The sequence below is a fragment of the Kwoniella mangroviensis genome, assembly GCF_000507465.2.
Source record: "Kwoniella mangroviensis CBS 8507 chromosome 1 map unlocalized Ctg01, whole genome shotgun sequence".
NCBI classification, from domain to species: domain Eukaryota; kingdom Fungi; phylum Basidiomycota; class Tremellomycetes; order Tremellales; family Cryptococcaceae; genus Kwoniella; species Kwoniella mangrovensis.
Window position 1 is genome coordinate 9,481,027 of NW_027062533.1, and position 13,242 is coordinate 9,494,268.

A 13,242-nucleotide genomic window follows, 5' to 3' on the forward strand; every position below is an offset into this window, starting at 1 on the left:
AATATATAAATACTAAAGCATACAAAATCTTCTCTTTAGAAAAGGACACGAGACCTTCGTTGCACAGACTGACCCATTAGATCAGATCAGATCAAGCTGATCCCGCTCCCCATAACTGTACCCTACCACTCGTATTACCACCCACCACATGATCTACTATCCTTGGGTGCGAAGCCGTGACAGCAGGTACAGCAGTTACTCTATGATGCGATAAAGCACAGTTAGCACGTTAAGGGAGAATGAACCCGAGACATGGAATTTCACTCACACATCATTCCACAGTTGGGCTATTTTTTCCCCATTCGCAGCGACCACGTCCAAGCTTCGCTTCATGTTACCCACAGTGAAATGCGGCATGTAATCCATGTTCAGAGACCATTGTGCACGAAGGATAGTCAACCATCTTCCAGTTTGACAATTGTGTGGGATCTGCTTGGAAGGCTGGAAATGTGATGGAGAGAGTGGTGTGGGAAGTAGCAATGAGGAAGGTTGGAGTGACCATACTGTATATTCGATATGATTGATCAGTAAGCACTTCAATGAAAGGATAGAATGAGAGAAAGGTAAACGGCATTTCTCGAGGAATGGCTATCTCTGAATGTGTATAACCTCGAAATGGAGTATGGTAACGATAATGAATAGTTCGAGCGAGAGCAATCACTCACCTCTCAACTTATCATCATAACTAGTAGTCAACACCCTCCTACCCCAAGGATCCCAATAAGCCGAACTACACGATTTACCATGTTGCCAACCAGCTCTCAGCAACCCTTGACCTTTCTTCGAGTGCATATACTTTGAGACTTCCTCATAAGACGTTTCACCCGTTAGATGCGTATCTATACTTTCCCCATCGAGTTTGGCAGAAGGTGGTGGAGTCGGTATAGACGTAGGGTTGATGGATGATAGGGATCGGACGTCCCATAGACGGAGGTGTTGATCGTTTCCTGCTGTCACGATGAGGTGAGGCATGAGGGCTGACGAACATCACAATGCGGGAAGGATGAATCATTGAACAGCACAAAAAACATCGAAAGATTGAAGAATCGAGCAGCAAGGGGGAATTTCGATGATACAGACAATCAAACATCAGCCCACATCGCTTAACACCAAGCAGCGAGATTATTACTCACGATTTACACTAATCCCACCCAGCTTAGCCGCCCTCCCTTCATCCTGAACCACGAACCTCCTCCTCTCATTTTTTCCTTCTCTGAAATCACAATGCGTCAAACCACCGTACCGATCAGTGATCCAAGCTTCTTCACCATTGGGCAGAAGGTCGAAATGCGTCACTAAGGTATTTTCATCCTGGAATGCAAATAGTTCGGTGGATTTTAGGGACATGAAATCCAGGTGACGGAGGGAACAGTCATAAGATGAGGTGAACAACTATCAGAACAAAGGAGTCAGTCGTATGTTCAGTAGTGGAGGCAATCCAGCCCGTAGGGGAAAGACGTGATTACTCACCCCTGTACCGTCCACTGGATTCACTTTCATAGCAGTGATAGCACTCCTGGCATGAGCCTGTATCCTCCATATCCTGCCCTCGTACGATTCATCCTCCTGTTGTTCTTGCTTGACCCAACTTGTGTCGTCTTCGGATTTCACGATATCTGCAGGCGGACCCAAGGCGTCCCATCTAATCCAAATAAAACGACATCAAACTCAGCTTCATCCTTCTTGTGAGGTGGACACGACTCTCCAGATAGTTTCCTGATCCTCAAGTACATCATACGACATTTTGAGTCCTTTGCCAAAAATGACTCACATTCCCAATTGCCCAGACTTATCACCGACAAAAACCAGTGACTTCCTCTTCTCAGGATGGACAACCATACTGAATACCCTATCCTCCGTCACCTTCGCATTCGCTTTCAGCTCCATATTCTTGAATGCAGATCTCAAGCGTGCCACTTCGGTCGATACGGTCTTGGGGTCGAAATCGGCATATGCATCTTTGGTTGAATCAGATTCTTTGGGATATCGTCGTGGGTTGGAGAACAACGTTATTCTTGGGAGGTATTCTTCCTGTCAGCGCAAATAGAACGCATTAGTATCAGGCCATAACTTGCTGGTATTGTTGTATACATCACAATGTAGAAGTTGACCTACTAATCCCTTTATCTCTCCTTCTTCGGGATCCTCGATCATCTTACCCACATCCATGATCTTTTCTCTCTCTTTCCTACTAATGACTCTCAATACCTCTCTTTCTTTAGCTTCATCCTCCGATTTCACTTTCAAAGTCTCGCTATCAGCTTCCAACCCTGCCAACCTCCCTGACCTCCTTCGCGGACCTTCATCGACATTCGAGGTAGGAGGGGCTTTACGTTTCTTACTGGCTGGTTTGGGCTTTACAGATGCGGTTGATCGGGCAAAAGGGATTTTGGATGATCCGTTAGGATCTAGGCCTAGTGAATCGAGTAAGAGTCGGTTTTGCAGAATTGTCTTCTGTCTTTCGATCTCGCTACAAACGTCAACAAACGAGGTCAGCACAGCTGTGATAGTGATGATGGTAAAGTAATGAACAGGAAGGGAGATTTACTAGTCGTTATCCTCGTCGTCCATTTCGATCAAAATGTGCAAGTTTCAATGAACCAATAGGTTGAATCCCTGGTTGTTGCTCTTGTGCTCTAGTTTGTCTCTACTCGATGTCAAGTATAGTATCAAATAATGAAAGACGGAATGAGCATGTAGGATGATTTTTGATTTTGGTGATCATGGTCAGTAAATGTTCATCGATCGAGCTCTGTACGCGTCCGAAGCGCACAATAACTACCCTGAATATCTCATCTCATCTCATTGCCATCCCAACTCATCATCCATACGCGTAGTGATATCTCATCATGCTCCTCGACTTCGACAACCCACAAGTGACAAGAACCAAGGTATATAAGAGTACTGCCCACACCGACCAGCACCGGCACCAATGATAGCTGGTATAGGCATCGATATCCTTTCATTGACCCGGTTCAAATCTTTATTGCTCAAGAGGGGTCCAACCAAATTGGCAAAGAGGATATGCACGACCAAGGAGTACGAGTTATTTACGAATCTGGCCAGCGCAAATGGCAGTCCTAGTACAGGGAATCAGAATAATACTACCAAAGAGGAGTCAGATGAATTGTTGGATGAACAACTAAGATTCTTATCATGTCGGTGAGTGACCACAAATCTCCCTTAGATCAGAACGTATCTGAGCCTACTGACGGCTGACAACCTTTTCAGCTGGGCATTGAAGGAAGCAGCCTACAAATCACTTTCCCCACATCTGAATCCAATCACATGGAAAGATCTGCAAATTACCCATTCTTCCAATGGATCGTTGGTACTGTTCCCTACTCAGAAGGAACATCGGGATAGGTTTGACCTATTGGGTAGTCTAAGTCATGATGGTGGGATGGTCGTCGGGGTTGTCATTGCTCAATTTACGAATAATCAAAATACGTGAGAGTGGAATATATGATGGATAGCAACATGGACATTTGAGATGGAAATGATTAAACGACCCATCAAGGGATAAAGTATCAGTGATCAACCCATCGTATATATACGGATCATCCGATCCCGATAACATCAACTCAGCCGGGAACAATACCACCAATACGATAGGCATATCAATACGAGCAGAATCCCTTAGCATCTTATAGAAACGATCGGAATCACCGACTGTGCTGTGCATCATAACGTGTATTTCACAATTTGATACATCGCATATACCTTCAACAGCAGTATCTAGCATTTTACACACCTACATATATCTCACATTCACACATGGTTTCAGACAACCATAAATTTCCGATGTCATTTTACGATATGTTATAATCTGTTCAATCTTGTTATGATAGTATATGAGATCCGGTTGATAGTATTTTGACAAGTCTTCTCACATTTGCCAAAAAAGCAAGCACGATAACCTCCAACCCGATACAGTTATTTCACATCCTCCTTCCTCTGTTGGTAGCAGCTCCATCCCTCCTATTCAAATTCAATCTCCCAATCATCCCTCTCATCCCCAAACCCGGGCCTTCAACCCTTCCTCGAGACCTAACTTGTCTTTGGGAACCACCAACCCCCAATCCCAATCCTCCCAATCCTAACGCATTACCTCCGGTTCCAGTAGCAGGGTTGACCCTCTCCGTAGTCCTCAGTGTCCTTCGGAGAGTCGTTCTTTGTCCTCGATTGTTACTTTGAGTTTGAGGCTGCAGTTGAGCCTGCGTCCTTTCGACTTGACCAGGGGTACGTCGATTGTTGAAGACCAATCGATCTTTCCATAATCTCGGTTGATAATTCCTGGCTTGAGACTCAGAATTTGGGAACTGTAAGGATACCATCCTGTATCATCAGTACTGGATAAAATCGAAATCCTTGAGGATAGAAACTGTCCCGATAAAGACTGACTCGAGCACTCACCTGTTGTCCAGTCCTTCCTCTCCCAAACTTCCCAACCCACTCTCCCACCAACGTCCCCGACCTTCCTCTTGCTAGACCCATACCCAAATCACCTGGTCTATCCCTCTCATCAGCATACAGAAACTGTTCTCTGCTTAGCCCCTGTCTCTGAGTTTGCTGGGCAGTCGCTCGTTGATCTCTTCTGAGCGATCTCTGTCTTCTTCTTTCATCCTTTTCCTTCTGTCTAATGACATACCTATTATCTTTATCCCTTCTTCCCCTAGTGGTATCATCCTCATACCTCGGTCTGTCTTTAGTCACTTCCCTGGTTCGTGATCTTGATCTACTCAAAACATTCTTTCTTGGACCTAAAGGAGAAGGTGAAGGAGCAGGATCAGGTAAATCTCTTCGGTTCTTCCTCGGAGGCGATCTATAAATCGCTTCTTCAGTTTGACGGCGATACATCAATTTCTCCCACACACTCGGTGTACCTTCTCTGCCTCCTCCTCTCTCTCTTGGAGATCGGACCATCGAATATCCCCCTCGAGCATTATACAATGTTGTTCCAGGTCCACTTGGGGTACCCATTATTCCCATTCCCATTCCCATTCCTGTACCGGGATAAGCAGTATCAGCCAAAGTAGGTCGGGGAGGAACAAAAGTAGGAGCACCCCTTTGAGGAGTAACATTAGGTAACATCGTGGGAGCTCTTCCACCAGGTCGGATTCCCTTCCTCCAATTACGTATCGTGACGCTATCGTCAGGTCCTATGTTGTCCTCTTCTTGACCTTGACCATGAGAAGGTTTTCGAAACATTCTTTGCCAGATAGAGGGTCTAGTCATACCGTTCCAATACCCTTGTTGAGGGGGGTAACCCATCATCTGAGGTGGATATCCCTGAAAGGGTTGCTGAGCAGGCTGAGGTTGAATTTGAGGTTGTGGAGGAGGGTTCATATCAGACGGAGGATCGACGCTTTCTCTAGCTGGAGAAGCAGGATCAATAGGTGGCGGATGTTGAGCCATCATACCACGCTGTGCAGGTCTGTACTGTCCCGCAGGTCCTCCCCACGCGGGTAAACCAGGTTGAGGGTATGCCATAGGTGGTGATAACATGTTGTACACCTGAGGCATGGCAGCAGCATACGCAGGTAGAGTAGCACCAGAATAGTAAGGGTTGTAATATGGCGCGGGACCCGCAGGGTGATGCTGTTGTTGAGCTTGTTGATCCGGTGGATATTGATCATCGGATGAAGACGATTTCAGATCATCTCTTTTTGGTGGAGAACGTAGAAGTTCAGGTCGTTCATCCTGAGGAAGAGGATGTCGATGATCTTCGATATGTGAAGTTCGATGAGAAACAGGCGGCAGATTCTCTGATCGAGGTCTTTCTCTCTGACTAGAGCTAGATTTTCCCATTACCCTACTCATCAGACTTGTAGTTTTGGGAGGTACAGGAGGTGGAGCATCTTCCTCGACTACACTCAGTCTTCCTGTCCGAGGTGATCCTCTATCTGATCTTCCACCTTCTCTGAACCATTTCAGCGTGACTCTAAGTCTGCCTCGAGAGCCCGAAGGCACTTCGAAAGACACATGATCATCTTCAGATCTAAGAGATTGCGATACTTGTCCAGGTGAGAAATGAATATGAGGATGGGTATGAGCTGGGCTCCGACATTCGGTTGAGGTTTGCGTAAGGTGAGGCGGTTCGATCGGTGGGTTCGACAAGCGATTTGATACCCGCCGGGATACGTCTGCTTGTGCTGCCGAGTTCCCGATGGTAGCTGGCGCGTGGGCAGGCTTGACAGGAAAAGTGACTGGTGCTGGGGGAGGGGGAAGGTGAGCAGGTGACGCAACGCCAGGGGCAGGTGCAGAAGGGGTTGCTTTCGGCGTCAACCTGGCCGACAAAGCTGCAGTAGATGGCGGAAGCGGTATGGCTGCAGCTCGACTACCCGGAGTCTGCGGAGCAGACCTAACAGATCGGGATTTGGCGGTCAGTTGCACTGTCGGGGTAGACGCTTGCGTAGTGGACTTGAGCGATTCGGGAAGGATGTACTCGACAGTTGAGAATGCTACTGCATGCTCTTCGGCTGGTTTTGGATGCTGAGAGTCCTGATCAGCGCAGAAAGTGCGTGAATGGTGGAGGGACGGACTTACCAAATGACCAACCTGTTCAGGACTAGAGAACAAGGTGGCTCCACTCGGCGGAAGAGGGTACATGCTCGGTTCGAAATGCGCTGTAAGATCGCCCAAGGACGGATCTCGATGTTGCCGACCAAGTGAAGTAGCTTTTGTCAGGCCATCGAACGACGGTTGAGGGGTTAGAGCTGGGCGGGGCAGAGGCATCTGTTGGCGATGCGTGGGAGCGGGTTCTTTCTTTGACACCGCTGTGGATGCAGCAGTGAGGGCACTAGGTGGTAAAGGTACATTCCGAGGGGAGAGTGGTACTTCCTGTAATTCTACCGCCGGTTTCACCGTTGATGCGGACGATCGTACAGTCCCTGTTCGACCTGTGGTAGGAGGTAATCGGATAGTCCCCGCTCTACTCACAGTGGCTTCGGTGGGAGGAGCCTTGGTGGCAGGACCAGACAATGCTATGACGGTCTTGACGGAAGCAGGCACTTTGATGGTCTCAGCATGAGTGGCGGCACTGGGGAAAGACAGCGGCAAAGGTTCACGAGAAGCTCGGATGATAGTCGCTTGTGAGGCGGCTGGTTGCGTAGGTGGTGGAGCAGAGCGTGAAGCTGAAGCATGAGTTGCTGGAAGATTAGCTGGAGCCTTTGCGGAAGTTCGAGATTGTGCTGACGTCGAGGGTGGAAGAGGATGATTAGCAGCTCGAACGATCGTACCGTCGGACGGTGTTCTGGACATGTTCGTCGGGACACCGGGTACAGGTAAATGATCGGAACCCTGTGGCAGAAGAATACGATCAGCCCAATAACCTGATTCTCGTTGAACGACATGACTCACCTCGTAATGGTGTTCTCTATGATCGGCCAAAGATCTTTCACTAACCCGGGTTCTTGTCGGTACAGCCGATGTAGTCTTACTTCTAGCCAAATCTTGAATACTAACTTTCCTCTCCACTACATTGTCGCTTCTTATAGAAGGAAGGGTCGTACTACTTCCAGCTGATCTCTGACTTCCCTTCGTCCTACTTGCACTTTTCCCTTTACCCAACAGGGAATCCAATCTACCAGTGGTGAATTGCGAGCTGGAATCTGTTCGTGGTGGTCCATCCGTTTCCGCCAGCATATCAAGTGGTAACGAGAGCGCAGAAGCGATATATGCTTCTCTTTCCGCATATCTGGTTGACGGTGTAGGGGAGGGAATAATCTGCTCTCCGGGTACAAGCGAACCTCTCGTTGAGGATGAACGGGACATGATTTTCGGTTCGGAGGAGGGGTTGATAATCTTATCTTTTCTGGATGGTTGAGCAAGGAGAGGCGTAGGCGGTGGTCGAGTAGGTTTAGCGGAAGAAGCAGGTTTAGCGGAAGAAGCAGGTTTTTGTGATGAGATTGAACGCTGTGCCTGGGATTGAGCGGACTTGGAAGATGGAAGAGGTACTTGAGTTGGAATTTTACTTGAGGGAGGTTGAATATCTATCGCAGGTGTTTTGAGTGATTTATCGGTTTTCTGGTTGTTGGCGATATTATGTGATGGGACAGGTTTCTGAGATAGGGGCGGTCTGATAGTTGTAGCTCTCGAAGCAGATTGAGAAGGTGGCGTTTCAGTTCCATGCAGCGTATCCACCCTAGCTTGCAAGTTCATATTTCTCTTCGACGATCTTTTGGATATGCCTGATTTGGGAGGAGAAGGAGCCGGGGGTTCAGCTTGAGGACCCATGTTACTTCTCGCTCTAGCTGTTTCCCAAGCTCTTTCAACGATTGTCGAAGGTATCGTACCGTTATCCGAAGGTTCATACCACCTCCAATCGGCTGAACCTACTCCAACACCTTTACCTAAACTCATCGATGAACCTGTTCCAGCTCCTAATTCCACCAAAGCCTTATTTGGTATCGCTTTTCTCCATTCCTTGAATTCCGCATACCGCCTATGCCAAGCTTCTACATCCTCCGGCGACAGATCTTCATACATACTTCCTTCAGAATATTTCTTCTCAGTTGGAGCATTTTGAGGGTTCGGTAATGGTACGGGTGCATGAGCAGGGGCAGGCGGAACGGTACGTGGAGCACTCATTGTTTATGGGTAACCTAGATCCTGTGAGTTGAGAATGAATAGTTGATGGGATGGGAAGTTGAATTATGGGGTTGATGATTGGAAGAGCTGTTGTAAATAACGGCATGGTTCATTAGCGGCAAAGACATAGCTTGTTCAAAACATTGTGAATTCAGCGACTCGACTGTATACTGACCTACTGACGTCAACTACCCAAATGATATCCAAAATGTCGCTCCCGAAGCGTCTAGGAGACGTCTCAACCTTGTGTTTAGGTTGATATGATAAATGAGCTGTACCAGTCGAAGGTGCCAAAGGCGGCAAGAAACAAACTATTTTATGGTACTTGATCCGCGACCAGTTGATTGACTTTCCTCCTCAGCTGTGCGTCTCAGAGGGAATTGTATAGACAGGTGGGTAGAAATGTGTGTTGATGAGAAGGATGTACGTTGCAGAGTGTGACTGTATCGGCACTTGAGAAAGTTTGCAGGGTAAGAGAAAAAGGCGTGTTTGATGTGTGCAAATGATGGGTGAGATGGATCAGAGTTGCTTCGCATCTTATATCGACTATTTGAGTTGGTATGCATGTTGATGCTTGTATGGAGAGCTGTGTGATCTCGACTACTTGTCTGTTGTATGTTCGCAGCTCTGAATTCTATTGAGCTTGAAACCATGTGACGAGTAATGGTGACGAGGATGCTTTTTGTTGAATGGATATCGATGTCAATGGGATGTTTGGGTCGATGATTTCTCATCGCCTATTGTTGCTGTTTTGGTGGGGTTTTTCGTTTCTCTCCCTTTTGTTCCTGAGGCTGAGGGTGGGAGCAGTGCGTCCGAGCGTCCGTGCGCTGTATTTGAATAAAAGGTGGATTTGGGTGACATCCAAGATCGTCACAGCTGCTGGGATATTATACGATGTCACCGCAATGTCGTAGACTCTCTTGCCATTCATGACCACCGAAATAGCAGTTCATATCCTATCATCCCACCCATATCCACGTACTAGCACACCCACCCCACAGACCCCTGATTTTCCCATTGATTCCGACCCTTGTAAGGTGTGCTCGGTCCTCTTGATCTCTCAAAGCAAGATTACCATGTTCGTTCCAACCTCCCGTCCATAACTCTTCTCCTTCTTCCATATCTTTAGACTTCATATGCACCAAAAGATGTTCTGATCCAGCTACGATCCTGTCCACTCCCCATCCATCCGGTTTCTCCACTTCCCCTCTTACAGTTTCTGCATCGGGTCCTCGAAGTAATTGTGAATGAGTATTTGATCCCTGAGAGAGAAGTCGATTGGATTTGGTAAGGAAGTACGATCCATTCCACGTTGCCGCTATACACTTTACGTCTTTGAGGAGATGTATATCGGTGATTTGTCCTTTCAGATTACTTCCCCAGCCCAAAACAGTCCCGTTGGAAAGTAGTGCCAGAGTATGCGATGCTCCCAAGGAGACATCTATGAACCGCTCTCCTGGTGGTATCTGCAAGTCAATCTTCGTAGGCGGTGAAGTGGTTGATCGAGAAACGGCTTTACCTTTACCCTTCCCCTTTGCCTTATTGGAAGCCGAAGATTTGCTGCCATTCGTAAGGTTACTTGAAAGCGTTGAAGCATCCAATTCACCTTTCCTACTTGCACCCCATCCCATCACTCTCTGTTCACCATTTCTACCAGAAATAATCACGATGACATGTCTTTGACCACCTTGGATGATTTCCACTTTTTCTCCCCTTCTCAATCCTACTTCCACTATCGTAGGTTTTCTGGAGGCTTGAGATATGGGTATTTCAGCCGGAGCATCCAACGTAAGAGGTACGTTGGTGGTTGACCCGAGTTCACCAAAGTCGTTTGATCCGCATGACAATACTATCTGTTCCACATCGTTGCCCTTGATATGAGAATAGCCTGTATCTACCTGTGACATTGAAGATGAAACGCTTTGATCTTGTGTAAAATCACTAATCCGCTGATACACTACAAAGCTGGTTGTCCATGTAGAAGCAATCTTCACAGGTTCCCAATCTCCTCCTACTCCAACAGAGTTTAGTAAATTGAGCGGTTTCCACCTTGCTTCAGGCTTGATGTCGTCCCACAACGCACACCTAGGACCCAGCTGACCGCAAGTATTTGTGCCAGCTCCAAGAAGGATGTTCCTAGGTCTGACATCACCTTCAGAAGAAGGCGTAGACATGAGTAATAGTGAATGGGCAGATGTTGATACTAAGTCGAGGATTGTGGAGGTATCTGGAATGGGAGGTGAAGAAGGATGGTATACTGTCGGTGTAAGGGTGAAGACATCATCTGGATGGTTGATTGATAGATGGGAGGCTGAATTAGAGCCGCAGGCTAGAAGTTGAGGGGGCATCGATAGCGTTCCAATGTGCAAGTATCTATGTAATCACCTGCAACAGACGAATGTATTCTTCTAATCCCTCGTCATCTTGATCTTTTCTTGACCTGCATCGAATATCGAGAATGGAGGACTGTACTTACGGGGAGCCCCACACTGACAGAGCAAGATGATAAGGGTCCTTTGTAGTTCAAACTGAGATGTGTTACAACATATTTATAATGCTGATTAGCTTTTTGCGTTCTCCACTCTTGGTGCCTGATCGTACAAGTTTATTTTTGCAAAAACAAGAACACTCGAAAATTCAAACGTGCTCACGCAATCTGTTCTTTTATGCTCTTCGCCATCCAACATCTCTCTCTCCCGCCGCTAGGACTTCAGGTTGTCTAACGTCTCACTGTCGTCCTCTCTGCCATTTTCGTAAAGAACACGTATCAAGCAAAATGGTCGCTCAAGCTCCCTCGGGTAAAAAACCCTTACCAGACATGATGACTTCCATTCGGATCGACAAGTCAGGTCAAGTTGAAATTGTCGATCAACTATTACTCCCGTAAGTATTCTTTTTCTGTCATTACTCTCACATATCAGCTATGATGGTCATGTTGGCGATAGTGTAGCTGATATCCTTCCCTACTGAAATGAAGTCACTCAGTCGTATGGATCCCCATCTCAACCCCCGAAGAAGCATTTGAAGCTATCAAATCTATGAAAATCCGAGGTGCACCCGCCATCGCATCACTAGCAGCCCTTTCCCTCAAATCATCGCTTTCCTCCGCCTCTCTCACCAATGAATTCTCCTCCACGACAGACGCAGCACAGTGGGTAAAGGAGAAATGCGATTATCTTCAATCATCTAGGCCTACAGCGGTAAACCTAAGTGAAGCTATGAACCGTATTCGACAGTATCTTAATACCACCATCACCGAGAAAGATACGAAAGAAAGTGTGATAGATAATGTACGAGAGATATGTCAGGACGTGCATGAAGAGGATTTGGAAAGGAATATGCAAATGGGTAAATTAGGTGCTGATTGGTTATTCGCCAAAAGAGGGGGAAAGAAGGATAAGTTGAAAGTTGTGACTGTTTGTAACACTGGTAGTTTGGCTACTTCCGTGAGTGTACTCAAGAGAGATTCAATTTGTTATAGTAATTAGTAATAACATGCAGCTCGTCGGGATCAAGAAATGGGAGAACATTAGTATATTGAATAATGAGCTGATACAATCTCTTTATCATCACAGGGCTACGGTACTGCTATAGGAGTTATCACAGCTTTATACGAGCACGACCAATTAGATACAGCTTACTACGCTCAGACAACGCCATACCATCAAGGATCAAGGTTGACAAGTTTGGAGTTGACCACTTTGGAGATTCCCTCTTGTATGATTTGTAAGTGTCGCTCTGTTCCAACTGTTAAGTCTATTTTAGATATTCTGCAATTGGTTCGACTCTCCAACTCGTCGATCTTTTGTCTGTTTCCACGCATGAACCTAGAACGGCCAAATGTTAAATGGGCTAATAATCCCTTTGACATACGTCTATAGGTGATACCATGCTCGGATCGTTATTCCAACATGAAGATATAGATGGAGTGATCGTAGGTGCTGATAGAGTAGTCAAGAATGGTGATACAGCCAACAAGGTGAGTAAAGTCACACCATATGCATATGCATTCTGTGCATATCCGATTACTTTATTGAATCAACGATTGATGTCACTTTCTTTTTCTCTGTCCGGTCACCCTCTCAGATCGGTACATACCAAGCTGCCGTCCTAGCTCAAAGACATAACATACCATTTATGGTGATCGCTCCCGTGACTACTATCGATTTATCCCTAGAGACAGGAAAAGAGTGAGTAGATCAGACCTGAAATAGGTCTACTTCTCATCAGCTCTTCATCAATTTATGATATTCAGCTGATCAATCCACTACACTACGTAGAATTCACATCGAACAACGACCTTCGATCGAAGCTACCCAAGTAAGAGGCCTCAACACCGAAACGGGTAAATTGAGCGTTGTGAGAATCACACCTGAAGGTGTAGGTGAAGGTGATAAACCTTGGCAAAGAGTTTATAATCCTTCTTTTGATGTTACTCCTGCAGAGTTGATAAGTGAGTTCATCATTTGTTATACCAAACAACAAACCCTCTTCTATGAATAACAGTAAAAATGGCGTTATATGGTGTATACTGATGTTCTACTACTACTACTATAGGTTGCGTGGTGACTGAGAAAGGAGTTGCGGAGAGGAAAGACGGTGAAAAGAGTATAGATGTTTCTTCCATCTGTTAAAAAGTAGAAAGTAGTG

General features: G+C 46.4%; 5 protein-coding genes across 5 annotated transcripts; 2 read left to right on the forward strand and 3 right to left on the reverse strand.

Moving 5' to 3' along the window:
* Positions 1 to 91: 91 nt before the first annotated feature.
* On the reverse strand, positions 92 to 2,571 carry I203_103584 (uncharacterized protein; the record flags this gene model as incomplete). Its single annotated transcript, XM_019147616.1, has 8 exons — positions 92 to 200; positions 269 to 503; positions 666 to 977; positions 1,134 to 1,392; positions 1,471 to 1,642; positions 1,772 to 2,031; positions 2,116 to 2,470; positions 2,549 to 2,571. 8 exons carry the CDS (start codon positions 2,569 to 2,571, stop codon positions 92 to 94), a joined length of 1,725 nt encoding a protein of 574 aa, XP_019003281.1.
* Positions 2,572 to 2,932: 361 nt separating this feature from the next.
* I203_103585 (uncharacterized protein) lies at positions 2,933 to 3,454 on the forward strand (the record flags this gene model as incomplete). The annotated part of the gene is made up of 2 exons (XM_019147615.1): positions 2,933 to 3,162; positions 3,232 to 3,454. 2 exons carry the CDS (start codon positions 2,933 to 2,935, stop codon positions 3,452 to 3,454), a joined length of 453 nt encoding a protein of 150 aa, XP_019003280.1.
* Positions 3,455 to 3,941: 487 nt separating this feature from the next.
* On the reverse strand, positions 3,942 to 8,592 carry I203_103586 (uncharacterized protein; the record flags this gene model as incomplete). Its single annotated transcript, XM_019147614.1, has 3 exons — positions 3,942 to 4,322; positions 4,417 to 7,302; positions 7,363 to 8,592. 3 exons carry the CDS (start codon positions 8,590 to 8,592, stop codon positions 3,942 to 3,944), a joined length of 4,497 nt encoding a protein of 1,498 aa, XP_019003279.1.
* A 959-nt stretch (positions 8,593 to 9,551) lies between these two features.
* On the reverse strand, positions 9,552 to 10,940 carry I203_103587 (uncharacterized protein; the record flags this gene model as incomplete). Its single annotated transcript, XM_019147613.1, has 1 exon — positions 9,552 to 10,940. One exon carries the CDS (start codon positions 10,938 to 10,940, stop codon positions 9,552 to 9,554), a length of 1,389 nt encoding a protein of 462 aa, XP_019003278.1.
* Positions 10,941 to 11,368: 428 nt separating this feature from the next.
* On the forward strand, positions 11,369 to 13,226 carry I203_103588 (methylthioribose-1-phosphate isomerase; the record flags this gene model as incomplete). The annotated part of the gene is made up of 7 exons (XM_019147612.1): positions 11,369 to 11,475; positions 11,570 to 12,038; positions 12,168 to 12,318; positions 12,474 to 12,571; positions 12,679 to 12,782; positions 12,873 to 13,045; positions 13,150 to 13,226. 7 exons carry the CDS (start codon positions 11,369 to 11,371, stop codon positions 13,224 to 13,226), a joined length of 1,179 nt encoding a protein of 392 aa, XP_019003277.1.
* Positions 13,227 to 13,242: the final 16 nt, after the last annotated feature.